General features: G+C 33.9%; 2 protein-coding genes across 3 annotated transcripts; both read left to right on the top strand.

Moving 5' to 3' along the window:
- The first annotated feature begins 4,119 nt into the window (after positions 1 to 4,119).
- LOC132603164 (glucan endo-1,3-beta-glucosidase 11-like) lies at positions 4,120 to 10,861 on the top strand. 2 transcript variants are annotated; one of them, XM_060316091.1, is made up of 3 exons: positions 4,120 to 4,474; positions 5,740 to 6,779; positions 10,581 to 10,861. In XM_060316091.1, exons 1-3 carry the CDS (start codon positions 4,411 to 4,413, stop codon positions 10,656 to 10,658), a joined length of 1,182 nt encoding a protein of 393 aa, XP_060172074.1. In that variant the 5' UTR covers positions 4,120 to 4,410; the 3' UTR covers positions 10,659 to 10,861. The 2 variants fall into 2 exon arrangements, with proteins under 2 accessions (XP_060172074.1, XP_060172073.1); XM_060316090.1 differs by lacking the exon at positions 4,120 to 4,474 and adding an exon at positions 4,519 to 4,683.
- An 8,006-nt stretch (positions 10,862 to 18,867) lies between these two features.
- On the top strand, positions 18,868 to 20,972 carry LOC132603162 (cucumber peeling cupredoxin-like). Its single transcript, XM_060316088.1, has 2 exons — positions 18,868 to 19,171; positions 20,215 to 20,972. Exons 1-2 carry the CDS (start codon positions 18,991 to 18,993, stop codon positions 20,787 to 20,789), a joined length of 756 nt encoding a protein of 251 aa, XP_060172071.1. The 5' UTR covers positions 18,868 to 18,990; the 3' UTR covers positions 20,790 to 20,972.
- Positions 20,973 to 26,814: the final 5,842 nt, after the last annotated feature.

The following is a 26,814-nucleotide window of genomic DNA, read 5'->3' as shown; positions in this document are numbered from 1 at the left end:
ATGTTTTTTTGATAAATAAGCAGAAAATATTATCCCAAAATTATTTATACAAAATCTAGACAAATACTAAAGATGAAGTGGGATTGGAGGTGGGGGATGGAGGGGGAGTCAAGAGGGGGTCAGGTGGCAGGTTGGTGGGTGGCCCGGGGTTGGGGGGTTGAATGGTAGCGGGGGTGGAGAAGAGACTATGAGCGTAAAATGCCGCTTATGAAACTTGTTTTTCTTACTCTCACTAGAAAAATCATTTTTATTTTTAAAGAATTTTTTTTTCTTAGAGAAAATGTTTTTTTTAACTATTTGACCAACCAACCAGCAAATGTTTTCCTCCGTAGAAACACACCTTTTAGGTAAAAATAAATGGATATGTATATATAGCACCAAAAGTGTAACATAACTTTTCCAAAATTTAATTTGATGTAAATATTTAACTTTATCGGTAGCCTTTTCAACATTTGACATCATTCTATAGTACTTTTTTTAAAACAAGAACTCTGATTAAAAAAATATCTTAAAATGTTATACTGCAATGATATTAATTCTGGTAGGAATATAATTATGCTACGGATATAGGAAAAGTTTACTTAAGTTATTGAATATTCTCCAAAAAATTCAATACAACTTTTCGATACATAAGAACATTGGATCATGAAACTTATTGAAAAGGAAAAGGTTTAAAGATTCAATTAGAACTCTCACTTTTTTGGTTGTTAAGGCTGGACTTCTTTTTCTTTTACTGCAAATGGTTTTTTTCTAATGAACACTTTAGAAAAAGTTCAGTGCCTTGTTCTGGATGTTTATTGAGCTAAGCAATGTTTTCTTAAAAAAAAAAAAAAAAAAAAAAAAAAAAAACTATGATTGTTCAATAAACAAATAGAAGTTTTGCCTTTTTATTTGGAAAGTTGAGACCAACACTTGGAAGACAAAATTTTAGGTAGAGAAATAGGTTTCGTTTTTTTAAATTTAAAGATAAGGTCATCAGCTAACATTCATGCATGGAGGTTGTTCCTAACTCAAGTCCCCACACCAAAAGAGAATAAAATTATTAATGCTTACAGTCACCAGGTCATAAAATTCATGTACTCTTCATAATTGTCTTATTCTATTTTCATTCAAGTTATCAAGCTGATTTCTTTCTTGAATTAGAACTTTGAAGGCTTTATAAACATTGAACTAATGGTTGGAACTTTTAACTCTTAAGAATTATACGAACTCATAAATTAATAATTGTAACTTTGAATAAGGTAAAGAAAGGCAGGTTCAACGTTGCAACCCAAGTCCATGTCATGTATGTATTATCCTAAAAGAGCACTATCATATACATTTGAGTCATGCCTTACAAAACTTTTTAATTTCCTCTCTCAGGCCATTTCAATGTGGAATTCGCCTAAGATATCATGTGCACACCGTCTTTAGAAGCTTGCCAACCTAAAAGTCTGTCAAATAACTGACGATCTACTATATATTAAGACTAATATTCAGCAATTAACACATAGTCCAAAAATAAATTTAAATCATTTTGCACAGTTCAGGAGAAGAGAAGAGAAGAGAGGAAAACGAGGGGCCAGGACAAGGGAGGGGGGAGAAAGAGGAAAAGTGGGGGAGGGGATTTTTTAAGGATAAATTTTAAATTTATTTTTCCCTTTCTTTCATTATTATTTTTGGATTTTAATATTAATTTGGCAAATGACGTGGATATGACTAAATAAGGAAAACACATTTTTGGAAGGGTTTAGAACACTTGACATAAACGGGTTGAAGTGTCTAAATGAAATCTCATAAAGTAGAGGCTCGAAATAAAACTACATGCAAGTATGAATATCTATTTAACTGTTCAACGTTTTAAAATTACATCTCTAGACTCCACTTGTAAAATTATATTGAGTATATTATTATTTATTTAAAATTGCAAAGTTTAGTCTTCACTGGACTGTCCTCTTTGCCATGGCGGACAGCACTGCCATCCTATAAAAAGTTAAAAGGATTTAATAAAGTAAACTGTCAAAAGAAAAAAAAAAAAAAGGAATATTACTGTCAAATGAATTAAAATATTATGTAAAATGACACGATTCTATGTAGATCCAAGTCCTTATTAGGCTTAAATGACACGGACTTTCGAAGACCAAGACTAGAAGGCACACGTATATTTTGATTTGAATTTGACTTCCATTTTCTTTTCTAGTGTTTCTTACTTCATTTGTCCTTTTTCTTATCATGCAATAGTTGAAATTTATGTGTTTAATTAATTTCAATATGTTGGGTAGGCAATTAAGCATGCTAAAAGAAATTATACGCTTTTGGTTAAAAAAAATATCCCTTCCTAAAACTCAAATCTAAAGTCTCTGATTCAAAGTGTGAGGACCAACCATCCCATTGCACCTCTTCGCGATGGTTTCGTCTTCTCACCTTTTAAGTGAAAGTGTTCACTCTCCCAAAATCCCTCATCTAATTTGAGAATATGATATTTTAAAGGATACATGAGTCAATATCTTGACTTATTATACCTCAATTTTAGACAAACTTTTGCTATGCAAATACTTTCAAGATCTCGTGTTTAACAAAATCCGTACCATCATTTTCATAATTCATACCTATGATCAATTTACCTTGTAGTCATTGTAGAAAGTTTTTCTTGCAATTAGTCAATTTTTTCTTTAACTCATAAACAATTACTTTAAGATCATTTTTTAATAAAAATTGTGGTTATAAGAAATCACTCCTTAAGAAAGAAGATACGAGGAAGAAGAAAATAAAACTGTTACCCTAATATTTTTTTATTTATTTTTTTGCTCTCTGTTTGGAGAAAAGTGAAAATGTGAAATGAAGATTCCCTTCTGGTTTCCAAGGGAGAATGTAACGCAAAGCGGGTGAAAGACGTCGGTTGCACTAACTCATCAAATGGTCCCACGCGCCTCCAGTTAAATCATTGTTTATAATATCATTAATTATTATTGTAAAGTTTTGTTTGAAAGTACCAAAAATCAAAACATATCCAGCGAAGTCCGCCAAGTGGAATCTTGAGATGTATGATGTTCTTATTTCTATCTTGGGAGTTAGAGATGTTGTTTTTCGATAGATCCTCGACACAATAATAAATAACTCAAAATAATATAAAAATAATAATAAAATATTATAAAAATATGATAAAATATCCAAATAAATAGCTTTTAGAAAATATGCTTTTAGTATTTGCTATCATAGTGACTTAGGATTTTTTTATTGTTGAGCATTTTATCTTTGACAACTCAGCATAAAGCCTTTGCACAAGCCATGATTTATAAATCTTGATGATAAACTGGACATAGAGTCCGTTTGGCTTAGCTTATAAGTTGCTGAAAATAGTTTTTTGGCTAGTCAGCTTATAAGTTATTTTGTGCTTAAAATAAGTCGAAAAAAATAAGTTGGCCCGTTTGGCGCTTTTTTTAAGCTCATCCAAACAGGCTCATAATCACGAAGCAGCAACAACAATATATTCAATATAATTCTGCAAGTAGGGCTTGAGGAACAATTTAATAAAATAATTAGCTCTATAATTTCGTCATTGTTTCTCAATACAAAAAACTTTTTTTTATGTACATGACGTACTTGTATATAAGACAAAAAAAAATTAGACAGTTAATTATATGGACACCAAATCAAATTAAAATCATTTTTTAGATGAGTATGGTATGTATATGTTATATAGCAAAAATTAACCTAATGTTTAAAATTTAATTGAAACCTTGACATTTAGGAAGTGTTAGATAGTTTGTAATATAAGATGTCTTAAATTGACTATTCTAAAAGTCATCTCTTAAATTCTATAAATATAAGGACACTCCATGTATAATCTGGATTTTGTTATATCTTGAAGAAATTGCTTGTATTTTGCCCAATTTGTATACAAACCAATACCTCTTTAAGGAAAATGATTTATTCAAGCTTCAAAAAGAAAACCAAACAGCACTTTCCGTGCAGGATACATGCCATAAACCGCGTGGAACAAACTTTTAGCTGCAGTAATTTTACAGCGAGAATATTTTCACACACTTTCCAAGTTTAAAAGAAAAAATTCAAATCCAAATACATGTAATTCAAAACCTTAGACTACATAACACTTATTTGTCTGAATATAATTTCACAACAAAAAACCCCCAAACACTCACTGCACTGCCCACCCACCCACCCACGCACTAGTAAACCCCACCGGAAACCTCCTTGTGCCACCACTTTCAAGAACCAAGAATCTTGAAAAATAATAATCAAGAATCTTGAAAAAAATGAAGAATTTTGAAAGTTAGTGTTTTTATGATTGTGGGGTTTAAGAAAAGCTAAAAGGGTGTATTGGGTGATGGTTAATGAAGCTAAAAGAGTGATCTTTTTTTGTGTTTCTTGAAAATTTGGAAGGTTGTTTTTAGGTTGTGCAGTGAAGTGATGGAGATTAGATTGATTCTTCTAAGATTCCTTTTTATATTATTGGTGATCTTCACAAATAATGGTACAACTTAATTTTCATTTTTGTCCACTTTTTTAATCTTTTTTTGTGCTTTGTTTGGTTGTAGGAGTTTGTAATTTGATGGGGTTGTTTTATTTTTGTTTGCTTTGTTTGTTTGGTTGTGTATATATATTATTGTATTATGAATGAGTTTTGCTTTAATTGGGTTGTTTCTATCTCTTTTATGTTATTGCTGATCTTCACAAATAATGGTACAACTTAACTTCATAAAGTTTTCATTTTTGAGCACTTTTTTTTGTGCTTTGTTTGGTTGTACAAGACTGTAATTTGATGGGATTGTTTTAGTTTTTCATATATTAGATTATAAATGATTTTTTTTTTTTTTTGCTTTAATTGGGTTGTTTCTATGTCTTTTATGTTATTGGTGATCTTCACAAATAAAGGTACAGCTTAGTTTTCATTTTTGTGCACATTTTTTTTTTTGTGCTTTGTTTGGTTATGGGAGATTGTAATTTGGAGTTCATTTCTCAGATGGTCACTCGACTAATAGTTATTATCTGAAAAAGTCACTTTCTTTGTTGAGAAAATTGAAATCAAGAAGAAAAGGTGAATTTCTGAGATAAGAACTATTAGTTGAGTGACCATTTGAGAAATCAATCCCAGTAATTTGATGGGTTTGTTGTAGTTTTTCATGTATTGGATTAGGAATGATAATCTGTTTTGTTTGCTTTAATTCGGGTTTTTTTGGTTCTCTTTTTAATATTGGCACTTTGATTTTTTTTTTCTTTTGTGAGCCTGCTGTTTGGAAAACAGGTAAATAGTTAAGTAGATTTGATGAAATATGGTTATGTACTTTAGTATTACTTGTTCATGTAATAATATCAACTGGATCTTCTAATTTGGGGGTGTGTGTGTGGACTCAGCTATTTCTGTTTCATCGTTCTGCAGTGGAATTTGTTGGCTGCCTTTTCTTTGCTTATGAGAATGGATTGGTGTATTTACTTGATTTCTGTAGTTTTATATTTCTGTAGTATAAGGTTATTAAGCTGTATAACTGATGAATAGGCAAATTGTTGTTTGATTTATTTATTGTGCTTCCATTAGAAATTGACTGAAGAAGTTTCCTTCAAGTCTATGCTGATTTTAATTTATCGACCACTTATCGCATCAAGTCGATTCTTCTGGCTTGACACGCTGGTTAAATCTCTTGTAACATTAGACCCGAGTTAATAGAAATAATTTTGTGTTGAACTAGTTTTCTTATTCTTTTTCTTTGTACTTAGTGTTTTTTGACCTTCTCTTTTTAGCTCAACCGACTGCAAGAGCGTTCACAGGAACGTACGGGATTAATTATGGGAGAATTGCAGATAACATTCCTTCACCTGATAAAGTGGTTAAACTCCTTCGAGCAGCAAAAATTAAGAATGTTAGAATTTACGATGCGGAACCCAGTGTCCTTAACGCGTTTAAAGGGACTGGTCTTGAACTGGTGATCGGACTTCCGAACGGGCTTGTAAAAGAAATGGGTGCCAATGCAGATCATGCTTTAAATTGGGTAAAAGATAACGTGAAGGCGTTCCTTCCTGAGACCCGCATTGTTGGCATCGCTGTGGGAAATGAAGTTTTGGGGGGTAGCGATAATGAACTGGAGGTAGCTCTTCTCAATGCTGTAAAGAATGTATATAATGCGACGAAAAAGCTCGGGATAAGTGACATTGTTCAGCTATCGACCGCGCACTCGCAGGCTGTTTTTGCCGATTCGTTCCCTCCGTCCTTTTGTGTATTTAAAGATGGCGTTGCTGAGTTGATGAAGCCACTTTTAGACTTCTTCTCAAAGATCGGATCTCCGTTCTGCTTAAATGCTTATCCGTTTTTGGCTTACACGTACAACTCAGATAAAATAGACATAAATTATGCTCTTTTTCAGCCAAATGAAGGAATTGTTGACAATAAAACAAACCTTCATTATGATAACTTGCTCGATGCTCAGATTGATGCAGCGTATGCAGCTCTAGAGGATGCTGGTTTTCGGAAAATGGAAGTCATAGTTACTGAAACAGGCTGGGCGTCTAATGGGGACGAGAATGAACCTGCTGCCACGCCAGGTAATGCTAGGACGTATAATTATAATCTGCGCAAAAGGCTTGCCAAAAGAAAAGGAACTCCTATGAGGCCAAAAAAAATGTTGAAGGCGTATATTTTTGCACTGTTCAATGAGTATCAAAAGCCAGGTCAATCATCAGAGAAGAACTTCGGACTATACAAAGCTGATGGTAGTATATCTTATGATATCGGTTTCCCTGGGCTACAAGATATTTCAGCTGCATCTTCGCTTTTGTCTTTGAAGGTATGAGGCTCTATTGTCTTCATGAACATGTTTGCTTTGGTTGCTAAATCTTTTTATTTTTAGAATCAATCCTCTGTGCGTTGGTCATCCTTCATGTTCCGGATAAAGAGCGAAATGTTGTGAGCATAGTGTTTTCTAGGAGTGAAAAAATTAGCTCATGAAAACATGACCCTCCAAGTTTGGGCTGGTCATTAATCCGCCCCATTTATTAGCTCAGCCCATAAAAAAATTGGGCTAATATGTAGCTGACCCATGGGAAAATCTTGTCAAAATATTTTCAAAAAGACATTCTTATATTTGATATGTGATATATAGCCCTAATAAAGAAAGAAGTAGTTTCATTACAACAACAACATACCTAGTAGCTCTGGGGTGGCTTGGGTTATGACCCACGCTTTAGCCCATTTCAGCCCAAGTAACTTTGGGCGGGTTATTAACTCAGCCCATTTTGACCCGCCCAAATTCAGCCCAACCTGCCCATTTGACACCCCAAGTGTTTTCATATAGTTTTGGATCATGTGTAGCACCCATAATTTAGAAATATGTGATCTTAATTGACTTTTAATAAAGAAAATGAAAAGAAGACACGTTGGTTGGTCCCTTATACTGGAAATTTAACCTCATGTTCAAGCATAGAGAAGATGCATGGGTTCAATGTGTAGCAGGTCGTAAATATGCTGGAAACATCTACATGAATGTATTGAGTTGGAGTTGAATGCTTGCTAATATCGTAAGTGTAGCTGAAGTTCTTTGCAAAGCAGTAAACGAACTAAGAAAACTAAGAAAATTAAATATTTTGGAACTTCATGTGTTTTGTCTTAGTGACCTGATATATGCCTCTGTGGGTAAGTAATTCAATCAATAATTTGATCACCCGGTTTGTTAAAAAGAAAGTAATATTAATTAATGCATATTAAAGGGGTTCAGACTTATGAAAAAGTGTTGCATTTGATTCACAGATGTATATGAGCAGATACTTTTATTTTTCTCATTCCTGACTTCTTTAACTATGACAACAACAACGCCATACCCAGTGTAATCCCACAAGTGAGTTTTGGGGAGGGTAGGATGTACGCAGGCCTTACCTCTACCTTTGCAGATAGAGGGGTTGTTTCCGATAGACCCTCGGCTCAAACACTTCTTTAACTACGGTGATCTCCAATTCTTAATGGATATACAAAATGAACTTAAAAGATGAATGTGGAAGTATCTAAAATAAGTATTTGAAAAACTTCCAGTTCTGTCACTTAGAACTTCTGTAGAAAGAGTAAATGAGCAGAGGGGGAAAAAAAAGGAAAGGAAAGAAGAGAGGAAGACAAGTACGTTTGTAAAATTCATCACTTTGAAGCTTTTGGTTTAAATTGTCTTTTCAGGTCTGGTATTTATCAGTGATGTATTGAGCCTATTTTTTGCATGGATAGTATGTTTTTGGTGTCTAAGGAAATTAGGCATGGGGATTTTGAATGGGACTTCCACTAAGATTTACTAGGTTTTGTTTTCTCCTTTGGGAGCATTATAGAGGTGATGATAAGTTGACTAGTCTGGGGTGAACCTGTTGAAAAATATGCCTCCATGTACTTTATGAAGAGATAGATTAATAGGTTTACCGCGGAAGCAGAAGTATGGTGGATCTGCTGCTTTCTTTTGTTAGGACATGTCTTTCATAAGTGTGTCAATCTAACAAACAAGCACCCAAGGTGTGGCCTAGTGGTCAATGAGGTTGAGGAGAACCATGAGGTCTCAGGTTCAAATATCAACGGAGAGAAAGCACTAGGTAATGCCTCCCCATCTGTCCAAGCCTTGGTGGATAGAGACATAGAGTTACCCAGTACTTGTTGCTACTAGTAGGAGGTTGCAGGTATCCTATGGAATTAGTCGAGTTGCGCACAAGCTAGCCCGACTACCATGGTTGTCCAAAAAAAAAAAAAAAAAAAGATAACAAACAACTGAAGTAAGTTCATGTCAACTCTTCACGTGTCATCTTCCTACTCTTCCGCTATCGAATCCAGGTGATGATTGGGCATTTTATGTGTTTGAGAAGCTTTTGCATTAGCTAAGCTATCCTATCAATGATAACACAACTTTACTCCATTTTGGATTGCTCTAGTCCTTAATCATTTTGGAGGAAGCCAGTTTTTCTTCCTTCCCTCTCATTTCTCGCTCCTCGCTCCTGCTCCTTTGTCTGGGCTTTCACTTGGAACTATCATGTTTCATGAAAGGTAGTCTTTGTTTGTCGATAAGTTCCCTGTTACTTCTATTCATACATATGAGGATGTCACTTCATGGTAAATTAGATTTGTCCTGGTTTTGAGTTGATTTGTCCCTAATTGGCTTCTTTTTTCCCTTTTTTTCTTAGCTTTTTTTCAATTTGATGAATAGAAACCGTATGCAGCTATGCCCGTGTGGATCCAAGTGGATCACTCTTGCCCCTCATTTCTTCTGCATTTCTGTTCTTCTGTTTCTTTCTTCCTTTTTTCTTTGGGTTCTTTTGCCCTTTATATTTTTGGTACCCGATACGTGCAGCTACTTGAACTTTACTAGAAGAAACCTCATTCTTGTTAAGATACTCCTTCAGAATCTTGAGACTTGATAAATGAATCTTGAGCATATCTCAACTAGTCTATTTAACAAGATGAAACCATCATAGCAGATGCTCTTCATTTAGGGGTCGTTTGTTGCTGGTTAGAGTTGTGCTACCTATTAGTAATGCAGAGTTTACTTATGCAAAAGTTTAGTTGCCATGTATTACTAATTCACGTATTAGTTATTCCATCTTCTAACCTGCATAAAATAATACATAAATTGACTCATAACTTATACATGTTTTATTTATACGGGGATGTAAATTAGTAACCAAACACTGTATTTGGTTTGCCGAAATTTATAGCATAGCAACTAAAATGTTGCTCCCTCTATCCCATTTTATATGAGGGTGTTTGACTGGGCACGGAGTTTAATAAACATGGGATGACTTTTAGAACTTTTGGTCTAAAACAAGCATTGAATGTTTGTGTGATTGTAAATCATTTCATTAAGGGCTCGTTTGGTATGATGGATAAGCAAAAATAGTCCTAAGATAAAAAATTAGTAACGCCTTATTCCACGTTTGGTTAGAATAAAAACTCGGGATAACTAATCCCGGGATTAGTTATCCCGGGATTATAGTGTTTTTTAATCCCACGTTGAGGGTGGAATAATAATCCCGGGATAACTTGTTTTCTAACCAAATGAGCCCTAAGGGGTCGTTTGGTTTAAGGACTCATTAATCCCGGGATTATAATCCCGGGACTAATTTATCCCATCTATTGGGATTATTTTATACCATCTAAAAGATGGTATAAAATAATCCTAGTATAAGTGGGTTAAGAAGGTATAAGCTGGGTTATCCCAGCACTAATTTTTATACCATGTTTGGTATAAGGTATAAATTTATCCCAGCACTAATTTATACCTTATACCAAACATGGTATAAAAATTAGTGCTGGGATAACCCAGCTTATACCTTAAACCAAACGACCCCTAAGGGTTTTAAGGAGAATTTTGAAGTTAAATTATTTCTAAATATAAAAAAGTGTTATTCTTTTTGGGATTGACTAAAAAGGAAAGTGTCACATAAAATGGGCGGAGGGAGTTAAAAACATGGTACCGTACTAGTTATGTTGGTTTTAATACATGAATAATTCACTTCCTAACCAGCAATCAAACGACCCCTTAGTGTTCTATTCTACTCTACTCTATACCACAGATTCTATGTCACATATTGTTGTGGACTTACCATTTTACGTGCATACAATGTTTCAGGGAATTCAAGCTCAAGGGTATTATTTGCCAGCGATAGCAATCACAACATCAATATCAGTTCTGCTGTCGAGGTTATGACAACATTTTTGATCTCATCTTATACGAAATACCAGATTAGCGTATCGAATTTCCTAGTGTAGAAACTGCTGCTACATCAACAACATTAGGAATGCAGTCTTTAGATCTTCATCGCTATAGTCGATCATAGAGGTTGCTGATTGTTTTTGAATTTTTCAGCAATGCACAATCAGTATATATATGAAATAAATTCTTTCTTGGTTTATCTGGTCTTAGTCTTGCAGATGCTTAATATTCTCATTAAGATTTAAGTTATATGCATTGACAGTATATAGAAACTCTACACCAACAGTTCAATTTACGTAGTTATAGCAGATTATCCGCTATCTTTTAGGTACCATATAGGCGTTATTGAAAAATCATTTGTTTTTCGTCAACTTAACTTGACGGGTAAAGAATCTATACGTGTCAGTGTGCGTAGAAGTTAGAACTTAAACTCTTGTTATTACATAGGCTGAGTAAGACAATTTTTTAAACTTGTTAGTAAATTTTATTTATATAGACACTTGAAATATAGTTTGTACTGATTGAGCACATGATAGTGTTCCTATTAATACTTCGGTCTTAAATTTTAAAAAATTTATGTATATTTCTCAAGCACCCATTACGTAGTTAAGTTGAAGAAAGAAATCAATCTAATCACTCCATTTCAAGTCTTAGACTGATTCAACGAGATATGTCTTGTCTGCATTAAGATTTTCAAACCTATCTGACTAATAAGAGGAAAAGGGCGTTCAGCCACTTGACTCTAAGGAGAGGGGCAAGCCAAAACGGACTCCTAAAAAGTTGTTGGCTTAAAAAATGTCATTTTTTTAATTATACGCATTAGCCTCAATAAGTTGTAAAATCTCAGTCTTATTCCAATGGAGGTTGATGTGCATTATTAAAGGAAACCGTATAATTTATGTGATTAACTTATCTATGTAATAGACACTTAAAAACACACGTTATATTCCGCTCATTATATTTTCTCATGCTTAGGCGGTGACATCTTTTTACAGCACATCTAGCCATTATGGTACTCTATAGCAAGGCTAAAATAATTAAATAACTAAACAGAAACGTAGGAAAGCTCTTTATTTTCTTCTTGATCAGACAAAAATATTGACTAATTATGTGTAGACAACTGAGCACTATCATTGTTGAAACTTTGCTTGTGAGATGGGAGTGTCTATATTTATATTTTGGTCATCAAAATTTAATAATACAGCAAGGCCGTGTAGGGTCTGATTATTGAAAACTCTCAATTGATGAGTCAATTACTTGTTAAAACTATAATTGATCTGCACCTATGAGAACCAACAAATTAATATAAATTGTGATCTAGAAATCTTCTATAGTCAAATTTGAACTGCAAAGTATCTAGAATCTTGAAAAGTAAACTCAACAAGAATATGACTAGAAATTAATTGCAAAGCGACTAGTTTGGAATTTTATCGTGAAAATGCTTGGCTTCAAATGATTTGAGTACAATACTTTTTTATTTTGAACGTTCAGACCTTAGATTAAGCTCTATAGTCCTTACAACTAAGGTAGGAGTAGGGCCCTAATAATCGAAATTTGCAGTATGAGAAACAGTATAACTTGGTAGATATAGTGATCTATTTGCATACAAGACTTAATTTTTTTTGCAATTGTATTTTCGCAGCTAGTTCGGAATTGAGGTATAGTTATTTATTGTTCTTGTAGCTCTTGAATTTGCGTTTGACAAAAAAGGAGTGTTATCGTTCTAATTAGAATTGACAGTTGACTTAATGATCATAGATTTAACATATCTTATACTTATTATGTAAGGGTAATTTGTAATTCTGAAATTAAGATAATTAGCCACGATTGAAGATTATCATCATGTGAATAACGTAGCAATGGCATTAGATTCAGAAACTATGAAGAATACCGATCAGATTCTAAAAGAATGCCTTTATTCTTTTATTTTATTTAGAATTCCTTGATTCTTTTATTTTATTCTTCTGACAAATTTCCACTACAAGTTATAGATACCGCGTGGATCAATACAATGGAAATGGCCACCTTTCGAATATTGTAAAAGAGCATTTTCCCTTCCAATTTTTTTTCACTAACTTCAAATATTATTTTTTCAACCTCAATGTAGAGACAAATTCAAGATTTGAAGTTTATAGGTTTTTAAAATAATCTCAAATTAATATTCTACCTCTCCACTTTTACTTGTCACGTTTCGCTTCTCGAGAGTCAATTGACTAATCTTCAAAGTTAATTAAATTAGATTAATTTAATAAATTAAAATTACAATTTAGATGTTTGAAAACTATACGAATAATATTATAAGTTGAAAGTTTTCTCATATTAATATAATAAAAATAATACATCTTAAAATATTGGTTAAAGTTTATGTAGTTTGATTCTCGAGAAGCGAGACATGACAAGTAAAAATGAACGGATGAATTTACATTAACATCTGGATCTACAGTCAAACACTTATAGATATTTATTAGTGCATTTATTAATCAACATACAAATTAAGTCTCAGCAAAAGTTGCTTAATTCATGTGAACCCATAACTTCTAAGTTAGGTCTGCCCTACTTCAAGCAAATATTCTCCAAACGACGGATGGTAGATGCATTCCACATGTTTAAATGGATAATGTGAATATGTCAAGTTTGCTCTTGTACTATCTCAAATTGTGCATTTTGCCCTCCAATATGCTTTATCTCTAATCTAAATCTCGTCGTTACGAAAAAGTTTCATTTCTTGACCCCTAAAGGAGCTCCAATAGGAAATGATTTTAAAACATAGTCGAAACTAAAAGGATCAATTTGGACTTTCTCTCTCGAATTATTTTGACACGTAAAGTTTACCTATTTCATGCTGAAGTTTCATTGATAACAGTATCAAACTTGAGACGATTTGCTAATGATAATAATAGAAATAATAATGAAACCTAAAATTGAACAACTTCGAATAGTGCAGCACAATTTCGAACATTATCCCAAAAGGTAATGAGGTAAGGTATTGGAATACTTCATGATGTTTTTCGTCGACCAAAAGTTGTTCTTCAAAGACGTGATAAGATGCCCCTTTTGATTAAGTCTCTTTGATTATTCTTCTTCTAATCATGCAAACGTTATTTCTACAAGTGAGTTTCGTCATGATTAGGTGTGAAAGTCCTGTAAGGATGTAACAGAAATAGATCAAAGTTTTGGTGATATACACTAGGCCAAATTGATTGATTAAGTAGTTGTATCAAGATTTACCTAAATGTCGGTTAACTTACGAAAATGATTGTTTTATCTATTAACTTTGTGAATTTCTTAAAGTTTTCCTACATAGTATGAAGATGTATTTTTTTTCTTTAATAATAAAAATAAAAAAAAAAACATAAAGACGACTTGGACTTAGACATTTCAAAGTTGAGGTTTATACGTCAACCAAGTTGTGCTAGCATCGTGACAAGTATCTTGAAGTTGACCCTTGAGCTTGCCCATTCCATTTTGATTAATTGGTCTAGCCCGTCAACAGGTCCGGTTTTACCGGTTCAAACCGGTAACCGGACTGGTAAAACCGGAACGTATATTTTATACCGGTCCGGTTAATCATATATTTTGTACCGGTCCGGTTTTACCGGTTCAAACCGGTAACCGGACCGGTAAAACCGGAACGTATATTTTATACCGGTCCGGTTAATCGTATATTTTGTACCGGTCCGGTTCCAATTTTTTTGAAACCGAAATCGGTAAAATCGGAACCGGATCCGGTTAACCGGTAAACCGGTGGAATTTAATTTCTTTTTTTTTTAGTTTGTAGCCGTTGCGTATTGGGCCCAAATTGGACCGTTGGGCAACGGTCCATTTGCAAAAATGGTCGTTGCCAAACGGTCCCCAACTCTTTTTTCCCCCCCAAACCCCCCCAAACTTTTTTTTAATACTTTAACCCATTCCCCACCCCTATATAAACCCCTCTCCATTTCCATTTTAATCCACACCAATTCACTCTTCTCTTTCTCTCAAATCTCAATCTCTCAAATATAGTTATTTTGCAGCAATTAGCCACTTTAAATTTCTCTCAAATAAATATTATAAAGTCTTATTATAGTTTCAATTATTAATTTTGCAATTATAATATTGTTGGTGGAGTTGGTGATTTTGCAACAATCCGAAGTAGCTTTGGTGGATTTGCAATTATAGCCGCCTTCACTTTGTTGGAAATTAGTCCGGCAATTTGGTACCTTCGTTCCAACTCTATCTTTATTTTTCGCAATTTAATTTACGCAATTTAATTATAGCAATTTAATTTGTTGCAATTCATTTTCTTGTGATTTATTTGAGTGTGATTTAAATTAATTCTATTTAATAATGGCGAAGAAATTTAGACGTGGTGCCGGTAGTAATGGTATTGTTAGGCGTGGGCTTAATGAGAAAACATTTTTGGAAGAAACACCTAATTTAGGTATTGATATTGGTGGAAATAATCCACTTTTAGGTCATGAGGCAATGCAACAACATTATACCGATACTTTTAATGAAATTGATAATGATGATGATGAAACACAACCCCCCGAAAATCCCATAGGAGATACATGTCCTGCACAATCACATACACAAGACAAACCGCCTAGAACTCGTAAGTCAACCGCTAAAATTTGGAAATTTATGACTAAGGATAGGAAAAGCCAAACAGCTAAATGTACCCTATGTAGACAAATATTTACTTTTAAGCAAGAAACTAGTAAGGATGGTGGAACGGGTACACTAAATGGTCATATGAGAAAGAAACATATGGATGTTTGGGGAGAGCAAACGGGTTCAAATGTGGGGGGGTATTCAAATGACGATAGACCCACGAACCGGTAAAAATTTTAAGTATGACAAGAAAAAAGAGCGTGTAGAAATAGCTAAAATGGTAGCTTATGATTGTTTGCCATTTTCCTTTCCTTCGGGTTTGGGGTTTGCTACTTATATTCAACGTTGTTATAATCTGTTATTTGAGGGTATTCCTAGAAGTACTTGTAGAGCGGATGTTATAGATTTGTAAAAAATATAGATTTTATTTGCGCCATGTATTTAATTCTTTAAATTGTAATATTTCTCTTAACGCTGATTTGGGTCTTAGTTTTAACAAGTTAGATTTTTTTGCTATTACATGTCATTGAGTTGATGACAACTGGGTTATGCAAAAAAAATTATAACTTTTTTATATGATGAAGGAAAAGGTCGTCACGATGGAAAAATTTTAGCGGATTCAATGTCTACTATTATGAGATTTTTTAACATTTATAGAAAAACACTTTGTATTGCTTTAGATAATGCTTCTAATAATACAAAGGCGATTGTCTTTTAAAAAAAGAACTAAACCTTCCGCTAAGAAATATTTTTCATGTAAGATGTAGTTGTCACATTTTAAACTTAATTGTTAAAGATAGTCTTATGCGTTTTGACGATTCTATTCAAAAAGTTAGAGACGCGGTTGCGTTTCTTTTTTGTAATGCTAATAGGGGAAGAATTAGAGATTTTAAGAATGCTTGTATGGAAAATAACCTTAGACCTAGGAAAATTCAAGTAGAAATTGAGACTAGGTGGAACTACACTTACATTATGCTATAACAAGCATATGAGTATAGGATTCTCATACAACAAGTTCACAACAAATATAATATTAATAGTGATGATTGGTTAAATTTTACGGATTGGGAAGATGTTAAGGAATGTGTTGAACTCTTAGAATTTTTTTATAATGCAACTCTTGCTTTTTCTAGACAATTCTATCCCACAGTAACCGGAATTTTAGCCTACTTAGCAGAAATAGCTAGAGTTTTACAAGAATATAAATATAAACCCGGTTATCAAGCGGCTATTTTTGATATGACAACAAAATTTAAGAAGTATTTTTTTCCCATCCCAACTTTATTTATATTGGGTTCTCTTTTAAATCCTTGTTTAAAAGTGTCTTATACTAAAGCATTGGTTGATCAAATTTATACATTTTTAGAAATTGAAGAGGGAGTTCAACCATCTTTAGCTGAAGCCGAAACCGCTATTGATGATGAGTTTAGAAAAATTTTTACTCATTATTCTAGTTTGGAAGAACATGCTACACCCGTTGCTCCACGCCCTACTACTTCTCAAAGTAGCAAAAAGGGCTTGTCGGGTTTAAAAGTTTTACATTCACATCCAACTCCTTCTTGTAATGCAAACTTTGATGAATATCACTTTTATTTGATGCAGCAAAATGTGGATATCAAGGAACTAGATGAGCTGGACGTCTTAGCATGGTGGAAGAAATACAAGGCAAGTCATCCGATACTCTCAAGAATGGCTCGAGATATCCTTACGGTTCAAGTATCAACCGTGGCTTCGGAGAGTGCATTTAGCCAGGGAAGACAACAAATTGGAGACCATAGACACTCCTTATCCGGCTTTAGCTTGTAAGTACTAGTGTGCATTCGTGATTGGAGTAGATCGGAGAGACGCAACCAAAACTTAGAAGCGGAGGAAGGCGAAGAGGAAGAGATTGAAGATTTGATAGCAAGTGGACCGGACCAAATGAAAGACTTTGAAGATATCTCCATGGCCGAATATGATATGGGGAAAATTAACCAAATGATTGAGAATTAGTGATTTTATTATTCTACTATTTCTTTGCAACTCATGTATTATTTGCAAGTTAAATAAAACTACAACTTGCAAATAAATGTTATCCAAGAATGAATAAAATATATGGCTCATTGAGCTTTCTTCTATTTACTTGTGTTCACATTTTTACTTATATTAAGTTAGGAATATACCTAAAATATACTAAGAATATACTTATAATATACATGATACATCTACTTAAATTAAAAACTAGAAAGTTATATACTTGAAAAATAACTAAAATATACTTATAATATATATTATACATATAACTTAAACATATATATATATATATATATATATATATATATATATATATATATATATATATATATATAAGTTATATAACCTAAGTATATTGATATATATAAGTATATTCTTACTATATTTTAGGTATATGTAGTATAACTTAAGCATACAACTTAATATATATATATATATATATATATATATATATATATATATATACGTATATGCTGTATTGCTGACTTATTGTTAGTCTGTTAGTCAGTAAATATATAAACCTTACTTATAAACTTATATAACATATGTAAATATACCTACAATATACTAATAATACTATAATATATATATACTATACAAAAAAAAAAGAAGAAGAGGTTTTGGACGTTTTGAATCGGAACCGGTGTCAGGTTCCGGTTTTTAGACCGAAAACCGGCCGGTTTTATAACCGGTTGCCGGTCCGGTTCCGGTTCAAACCGGTTGACACCCTTAGTCTAGATAAACTTATCAAGAGATAGATATTAAAATTTATTCATATACAGTGTTTATAATAAAAAAATAAAAAAACATAAAGACGACTTGGACTTAGACATTTCAAAGTTGAGGTTTATACGTCAACCAAGTTGTGCTAGCATCGTGACAAGTATCTTGAAGTTGACCCTTGAGCTTGCCCATTCCATTTTGATTAATTGGTCTAGATAAACTTATCAAGAGATAGATATTAAAATTTATTCATATACAGTGTTTATATTTATTTACATAATCTTTTTGATAATCATGGTATCTCGACTAATTCTATAGGGAAAGTAAATCACTTATACTATTCACTTATATTATTTTTATCTTGATTGGAATATGAATCTAAGACCTTATAATTCTCCATAGAATTCATTGACTACTGCATCACAATTTTCGATACTTAACTCGCATAGTTTACTGTAGTCGTATAGTAATAAGTAGTTATGGTAAAGATGTGTATGAAGTAATTGTTATTTAACGATAAAAATGAATGTGAAAACACGTGGATGTATGTAAATATCATGTATGAATGAATTTTTCTCCATTTTGACTAATTGGTGCAGATAGACTAAACCCATACATATTAATAGTACTATTATATTCATTTTCTAGGAAGTTGAGATTTTGGCAGAGTTATTGGAACTGTTCCAACATCCAATAAGGATCAGTTCAACTCCCAGTCATGCCACTTGTATGGACAAAAATCTTTCTATATTCCACCCACTATCCTAATTTTGCTCAATATATTTCTTTTTGTCTTGGTCAAAATTTATCAACATATTCAACTGAAACATCCTGGATACTTCCACAGACTAATTACAACTATAAATACAACTTTGTATTGCACAAATATTCTAACAGAACTCTGAAACTTAACAGCTTTTTTATACCACAGCTACAAAAAGGAAAGTTAAATTATAGCAAGAAAGATTCAATTGGGGCTACCTGAAAACACATAAAGATGAAAATTGCAAGAATTGCTCTAGTATTTGTGGCTGTAATTTTGGCAGTGTTGCCGGGGAATATAGTAGCAGTTGATCATGTGGTTGGTGATAGTACGGGCTGGGGAATTCCCTCAGGTGGCCCTGCAACTTATGCCAATTGGACTTCACGACGTACCTTTAGAGTTGGTGATACCTTAGGTATGTATATTGTTACATATTTGAGACCTTTTTTACTTACATGGTTAACACCCTATTTGAGATAGCTGAAAAGTGGTGTAACGGTAGAAAGTCCTTAATCAATAATAATAATTCCTTAAAAGGTCGTTGCTAGTACGTTTATTATAGTTACTGCTATACCTTAGGTGTCAATTAGCAGTCGTAAGACCGACCATGACTTCGTCAAAAATAAGTAAATTCGGAATCTTATTTGTTTGAAAGGTAACTTGAATTAACAGTTAGGCGTTCCAATATAACTGATTTGAAGGAGCTCAAGCAACTCTATATTTTTTCCTTTCTTGTTTAAAGTTAGATACCAAGGTAGTTGGTTTATAGTATAGAGATGACTAATTTGGCTTTGATTGCATCTATATATTATTTAAGTGGAGGTAAAAATTCGATGGATTCATTTCAAAAGAAATTACTTATCTATGTTGGTAATGGAGTAGTTAAAATTACTTTTTGTCATGCTAGAGCCATCAACGTGTCAAAGTTTTAAGAGATCAAAATTACGCCTATTTTCTATTATGGGTACATGATCATTCATCCTAGTAAAACTTAGTTGCTATAGAATCTTCTGAAAACTTGTGGAAAGAAGAACAAAAGAAACAAAAGAAGATTTGATTTCAAAACCAATCTTTATATATGCTATGCAGTTTCCTTGAGAAAAACCATCAAGGTTAACTATTCACATGTGCATTCTCCATCCATGTCATCAATAATCATTTCATCAACGTCTGAAATGTCTTTCTGAGAGTCTTTTAGTCCCGTCAGAGATTTATATGTCACTAGAAAATGTCGAGAACTTCTAGTGCTTTCTATGTTTAGTTTTACAATATTGACCTGAAATGAGCTTAAATGAAGCGACACAGACAGTGATGATTCATATAGTTGACTTTAACTTGCTTGAGATTGAAGGATAGTTATTGTTGTCATCATGAATGTGACATTTTGACTCCTAAAATGAAACTCAATACTTGAAATTCTTTGAATTAACTTGTAATTTCTCAATTTCAATTGTGCAGTGTTCAATTTTGCAACTGGAGCACATGATGTAGCCAAAGTCACAAAGAGTGCATACGATTCTTGCAGCTCCACAGGTCCTGTTACTCTTATAACTGTTGGACCAGCCAATATCACTCTCAATTCCACAGGAGCTGAATATTTCATTTGCACTTTTGGCCAACATTGTTCTGCTGGCCAAAAACTAGCCATCAATGTAACCGCTGCTTCCTCTCCTACTCCTAGTCCCGCACCATCACCCGTCCCTACCCCTACCCCATCACCCGTCCCTACCCCGACCCCGACCCCGACCCCTGCACCGACTCCTTCCTCAACACCGTCCCATACCCCAATGTCAACGCCAAGTCCATCACCATCAATGGGACCATCTGGACAGTCTCCTAGTCCTACCGGTGGTGCGGGAACTTCACCATCATCCTCACCAACAACTGGACCGGTCACACCGGGGACGACTCCTCCACCCATGACACCAAGCGATGGTCAAGTTCCCCCACCGCCTCCAAGCTCCGCCACTAGGAACTTCTTTGCTTCAGCCTTGGTTATGTTCATGTCCATTGCTATTAGTATCATGTGTTAGATTCCTGTATTTTTATACATAGATGACTTTTTCTGTCACGGAGAGCTTCTTGTGATTCGAGTGTTTGTATATTTTATTTTTTTTGTTTACATATGAGTTGATATCATGATAGGACATGATCATTGTTTACTTGTACTATTGTTCATTGATTGAGTAATTATTAGTGGTTGTGTGAAGTTTAAACAGGTCTCTTCTTTGAGTTGCGAGTAATTGAGTATTCCTGAATATTTTCACCAATTTTAAAATCTTCCATATCTATTTGGTAACTAAGACATAGAAATGGTGATTTGAACTGCCAACCTCACAATACCAAGAATTAAAATAGAAAAAAGAAGACAAAACCAAGTCCACATTTATGTTTGAATGGATCAAGAAACTTTTTCAGCTACTCCAAGAAGGTGCTGTATAACCTATATTGACCTTTAAATTATATTTTCCTCCCTATTTAATCAAGACAAACAGAATCCTATATTCACAGTTTTCAGCTCTAGTGGGATCACAGAAGCAGTAAAGAGTAATCCAAGATGATTTTGAAGTTTGATGCCTGCAATACTGAAATCCCTATTGATCTTAAAACAACCAGTCCAGCAAACTTTATAGTATGATAGAAGTGATTTTTTCTATTTCATTTGTACCATGAGTGACCATTGTGCCAAGGGTCAATAGTTGGCGGTCAACGTTACGTTCTTCTCAGTGGTTCGGCTGGATCAACGACAGGTGAGTAGCAGCGGAGACACCCTTTACTAAGATGTCATTTGATACTGCTTTGCAGAAAACTTTCCTTACATGTGTCTATAAATGAAATTATTTTAAGAATAATATGTATGTACACAATAGGCTAACATTGTTTGAACACAATATAATGGAAATCAATTTGGGACATGAATTTAAACCTCAACACAACTCAAACTCTCTTACAAGACGAATTATTAAAATCAATCGACATTGCTTGTGGGAAATTCTGCGTATGCGCTACTAGGACCGGCAGTTCATCTCGTTGGTCATGAACTTGCACATTTTAAGAAGATCTAAGGGCTTCAGGAAGAGTTTGACCTAGAGTTGACCGGTGTTTGACCATGTTTGACCAAGATGTTGACTAGGTTGTCTAGCATTTGGACATTTGAAGCACATTATTCTCCTGACCTAACCTCATTTGTGGGTCACAGGTTTACCCACTTGGATCATATGGCCTACCTAGCTGTTTAGGATGAAGAAATTGCACGTTTCCCTTCAAATGGGTTGGTTTTTAATTTTTACCCTTCAAAATCGAACTTATACCTAGCGGGGCATAAGTTCATAAGGGCACAAACATAACTTGTGGGATAATATGGTGCAAAAATATGAACTTGTGCCAGCAAAAAAGTAATTGGGCAATTTGCACGATTGCGCTTATTCCGTGGTGGTCTTTAATTGCCCCCTCCCCCCCCCCCTTCAAATTGTTGGTCTTTAAATTTTGCCGATCACCTAAAATATCTCGAGGTTTTGGGTTTCAAGCTCGGCTCAGTCAAAAAAATAATAATTTCGCAAGACAGAGTTTCTTAGCAAAATTAGGCCTATTCGGGCAAAAGTTAAGCCTTAAATTCCAGCCGAGTAAAAAAAAAAATAGAAAAACTTTTGCCTTAATGCATAATTTTCTCGAAGTCTTGCCTTTGCGATTTTTTTTTTTTTTTACTGAGCGGGGGTTCGAAACCAGAACCTCGGGGTATTTTCGGCCACCTTTTTACCGAAGGACAAAAATTAAAGATCAGCAATTTGAGGGACAAAAATTAAAGACCAGCGCCTTTGAAGGACAATCTGTGCAAAAGAATGAAAGTAATTTGCATTGGGCAATTTGCAGGATTACCCTTCGCTGGGAGTGATTTTTAATTTTTACCCCTCAAAATGGTGGTCTTTAAATTTTGCCCTTCAGGCAGAATTTACATGGCGCAGGCAGAATTTCTGCTTGTGCCCATGCAAATTTTGCCTTAAGGCCCAAATAGGCAGAATTTGCATGGGCAGATTTGCAAATTTCTACCTTACGATTTTTTTTTACTGAGCTGGGGTTCGACCCCACAACCTCGGGGTGTTACGCGAGGGGCAAAACTTAAAGACCACCAATTTGAATGGCAAAAATTAAAGACCACCCCAAATGAAGGGCAATCCACGCAAAAAAAAGATTTGCATTGAGGGCCAAAATTAAAAACCAACACAAAATTTCACAGGAATGCCCTTATTTTAGGGTGGTCTTTAATTTTTTCCCATTAAATAGGTGGTCTTTAATTTTTTTCCTTCGTTAGAACCCCTTAGTTTCAGGTTCGAACTCCTGCTCAGTCAAAAATTTTAAAAAAAAATCGCAAGGCAGAAATTTCTCCTGCATGCAAAACTCAGGCAGAATTTTGTTACCTTCAGGAAGAGTTTGAAACTCTACCTTAAGGTAGAGCTTGCAGTCAAACTCTACCTGATCAGATCTGCCTGATCAGGTAGAGTTTTGAGGCAAATTCCACCTTAAGGTAGAGTTTTGCCTTCAGGCATGCCAAGGCAGAGTTTTGCCTTATACCTGAATGCAAAACTCTACCTGTAGGCAGAGTTTTGCATGTGCGGTAAAGTTTTGCAAACTCTGCCTGCAGGTAGAGTTTTGCATTCAAAATTCTACCTGAGGTAGAGTTTTTGCATGCATTGCGAATCCAAACCTCTGCCTTGTGAAATTCTTTTTTTTTTCACTGAACTGGGGTGCGAACCCAAAACCTTGGAATATTAGGCGAAGGTCAAAAATTAAAGACCACCAATTTAAGGGACAAAAATTAAAGACCAGTGCTTTTGAAGGGTAATCTGCACAAAAAAATGTAGGGACAAAGTGCAAATGACCCGTTTAGGATCTTTATTGTGTAATTGGGTCGAAACTCTAGCCCATTAACTTAGCATACAATTATGAAGTCTTTTAGTTTAGGGCCAAATGCACAAATAGCCAATTTCGGATTGCTATTAAAGTTGGGAAAAGGACACTACCTAGCCATTAGGAATTTGTTTGGCCCATGTTTGGGCTTAATACCATGATTCGGCCTTTTGGCTCAAACTATTCTCAGGCGCTAGCCCAGTAGCCCACTCACAAAAAAAAAAAAAAAAAAAAAAAAACAGAATTTTTGTGGCGACTTTAAGATTAAAAAATCGCCACTAAAGGTTCACTACAAAAAAATTAGATCAAAAAGTCGCCTTTAAAGGTCGACGAAAAAAATTCATATTGAGCTTTCAAAAAATATCCCAAAACATGTATAATATGTCTATAATTAGTAAGTATACGTTGATTGAGCCTTCAAAAAATATCCCAAAACATGTATAATATGTGTATAATTAGTAAGTATATGTTAATTATTCATTTATTAAACAGGAATTATACAACAATGATACATTTTCTAAACACATACTGTAGGGTACATATTTTATACAACAATGATATAGTTTCTATACATTTGATGCATTTCTCTATACAACAATGATACAATTTCTATACATATGCTGAAATTAGTTTAAAAGGGCTAAAAATGAAATTATTTTAAAAAGGCTAAGAAATGTCATTTAAGCTTCTTAGGTCATTCGGTTGTCAATAGTTTGGACCGGATGGTCATTTGTGTCCTTTTCCCAATTAAGCTTTAGTAAGGATTTGCAACCAACCATTTAAAAAAGGGCAGCCAATTTTTCCCTTTCTTTTCTTCTCGCTTTCTTTACCCCATTCTCTTTTGCTATGTCTTCTTCTACATCCCTTAATTTGTTTTCACGATACAGAACACTCTCTGTCAAAGAACTCATTTCTTTTCAGTAGAAATTCACAAAACTGATACAACTCCATATACCTTCAGCGATGAAAGTTCTTACTGTCACTCTCATCGCAAACACCCAGAACTTATCCAGACTTCTCCGCTTTTAGTTACAACGAAAGCTTGGAGATTGTTGGCTTTAATTTCTCTACAGAATAAAGATATACAAGTGTGAAGTTTGATATACAAGACTTAAATTTGAATTACACAGTTTGAACTTCAGGGCACAGAGTCCTGGAATTTTCAACTGAAAAACTGATCTACAGGGCATAGTGTCCTGAAATTTTAAACTGAAAAACCTGACTTCAGGATACGATATCCATGAAGTTTAACTGAAGAAAGAATTGAATTAAGGACACTAAAGCTGAAGATCCTTAAGTTCGAATTGAAAAATAGAACCTAAGGATACAGTGTCCTGAAGTTTTGAACAGAAAAAACTGAACTTAAAGATAGTGCCCTGAAATTTTGGACTAAAAATATTTAAACTTCAGAACACAATGACTTGAAGTTTTAAACTACAAACTGAACTTTGAGACACAATGTCAAAAGGGTTTGAACTAAAAAAGTAAGCTTCAGGACATTGTGACAGTGTCCTGAAGTTTTGAACTTGAAGCCTGAACTTCATAAAATAGTGTCTTAATGTTTTGAACTAAAAAGCTGACCTTTAGGACACACGAAGGAAGCGAAAAAGAAGCATCATCTGCCTGTTTTTTTTTTTTAAAGTTGTGACTAAATACTAAATTATTTACAAGAGCCGGATAAAACCTAAAACTAACGGTTCTAAAATTAGCTACATGGTGATATTTCTACCTTGTTTAGGGGTTTAGGTTATGATGTTTTGATGAAAAGTTTTCTTGTGAGAGAATCCCTTTGCGGGATTGACATTTATCAGTTCACTTCTCTTCTTCCTTGGATGAACTCTTGTAATTGAATTGCTAATTAGTTCGTTCAAGATTTAGTTTACTTGTGTTGACTAATTACTTCATTCTATTTGAATCTATACTTTTTTTCTTTTTGTAGATCTATCTTAGGCAGTGTTTTAAAAGGCGGGGCGTTTTACATACGCCTCGACGAGGCGTAAGCCTCGAGGCACGGGGCGTAAGCCCCATGGGTATTTAATTTTTAGTATTTCTTAAAATAATATAATTACAATAAATATTTTTAAATAGGTAAAATTACATTAAAAAATAAAAGAAACTGTAAATATATATATATATATATATATATATATATATATATATATATATATATATATATATATATATATATATATATATATATATATGTATGTATGTATGTATATGTGTGTGTGTGTGAGCGCGCGCGCGCTTGATCCTCACAAAAAAATGATCAAAGCAATCCATTATACACCGCTTATAACTTGTAATTATATATAACATAATTCTACAAGTATAAACAATACAATGAAATAAAAGCTATTATGAAATGCAAAACAATTCTAACATTTTAACTTTCAAACACGGAAAAAAATACAGTTTCTTAAAACACTATTACTATCATACTATTCATTTTATCTCCCTATAAGCAAATAATCAATAAAATTTATCAATATTACAATTAAAACATAACTTCTTCATGAACAAAAAATAAAATTATATGATTGATACATAGGACTTATGACCAATGACAAGTGAAAATGTACAATTCCACTATGTGTTTTTGTTAAACAAATTAAGTGATATTCACCCTCACGACGTTCTCAAATAGTAAATATCCAATACTACGACTTGTTATATGAGTTACACCCAATCTTCTATTTCTATAGATGAAAAACTATTAAGTATCATTATTTTGTTAAACAATTATGAGGGTGAATGATTTTAATTAAGGAATTTAAAATATAATTTGTGTAAGAACTGTTAGGCGAGCCCTGGGCGTTGGGCGTTAGGCGTGTTTAGGGCGTACGGTTGGGCGCTTAAGGCGTAAGCCTCATAGGAACTAAGCCCTGCACGTTAGCCCCAGGGCGTTTTGTCACTGCACTGCCCCGAGGCGAGCCCCGGGGCGAGTCCTGACACTGCCTTTTAAAACAATGATCTTAGGTTGGGTTAATTGATAGTGTTAGAAAGGTTTAAAACTAATTATTACTTGTTTTGTGTTAACCCTAGCTAATTAGTTGTAAAGTTTATGTTTTCGTCTTCATATAAGTGCTATTGGAGGTTATTGAATTTTCCCTCAATTTGCTTGAAATTCTTTTCAGTAGTCACTCTTCGATA

This window comes from Lycium barbarum, chromosome 7 (assembly GCF_019175385.1).
Source record: "Lycium barbarum isolate Lr01 chromosome 7, ASM1917538v2, whole genome shotgun sequence".
Classification (NCBI taxonomy): domain Eukaryota; kingdom Viridiplantae; phylum Streptophyta; class Magnoliopsida; order Solanales; family Solanaceae; genus Lycium; species Lycium barbarum.
This window is presented reverse-complemented; position numbering and strand designations above follow the sequence as displayed.

Excerpts from the sequence above, each read along its gene's own strand:
- LOC132603164 (XM_060316090.1), top strand. The coding sequence starts at position 4,614 with ATGAATGAGTTTTGCTTTAATTGGGTTGTTTCTATCTCTTTTATGTTA. Across the intron at positions 4,684-5,739 it reads GCTGATCTTCACAAATAATG|CTCAACCGACTGCAAGAGCG; the intron begins GTACAACTTAAC and ends TTCTCTTTTTAG. Across the intron at positions 6,780-10,580 it reads CTTCGCTTTTGTCTTTGAAG|GGAATTCAAGCTCAAGGGTA; the intron begins GTATGAGGCTCT and ends ACAATGTTTCAG.
- LOC132603162 (XM_060316088.1), top strand. The coding sequence starts at position 18,991 with ATGAAAATTGCAAGAATTGCTCTAGTATTTGTGGCTGTAATTTTGGCA. Across the intron at positions 19,172-20,214 it reads TAGAGTTGGTGATACCTTAG|TGTTCAATTTTGCAACTGGA; the intron begins GTATGTATATTG and ends TCAATTGTGCAG.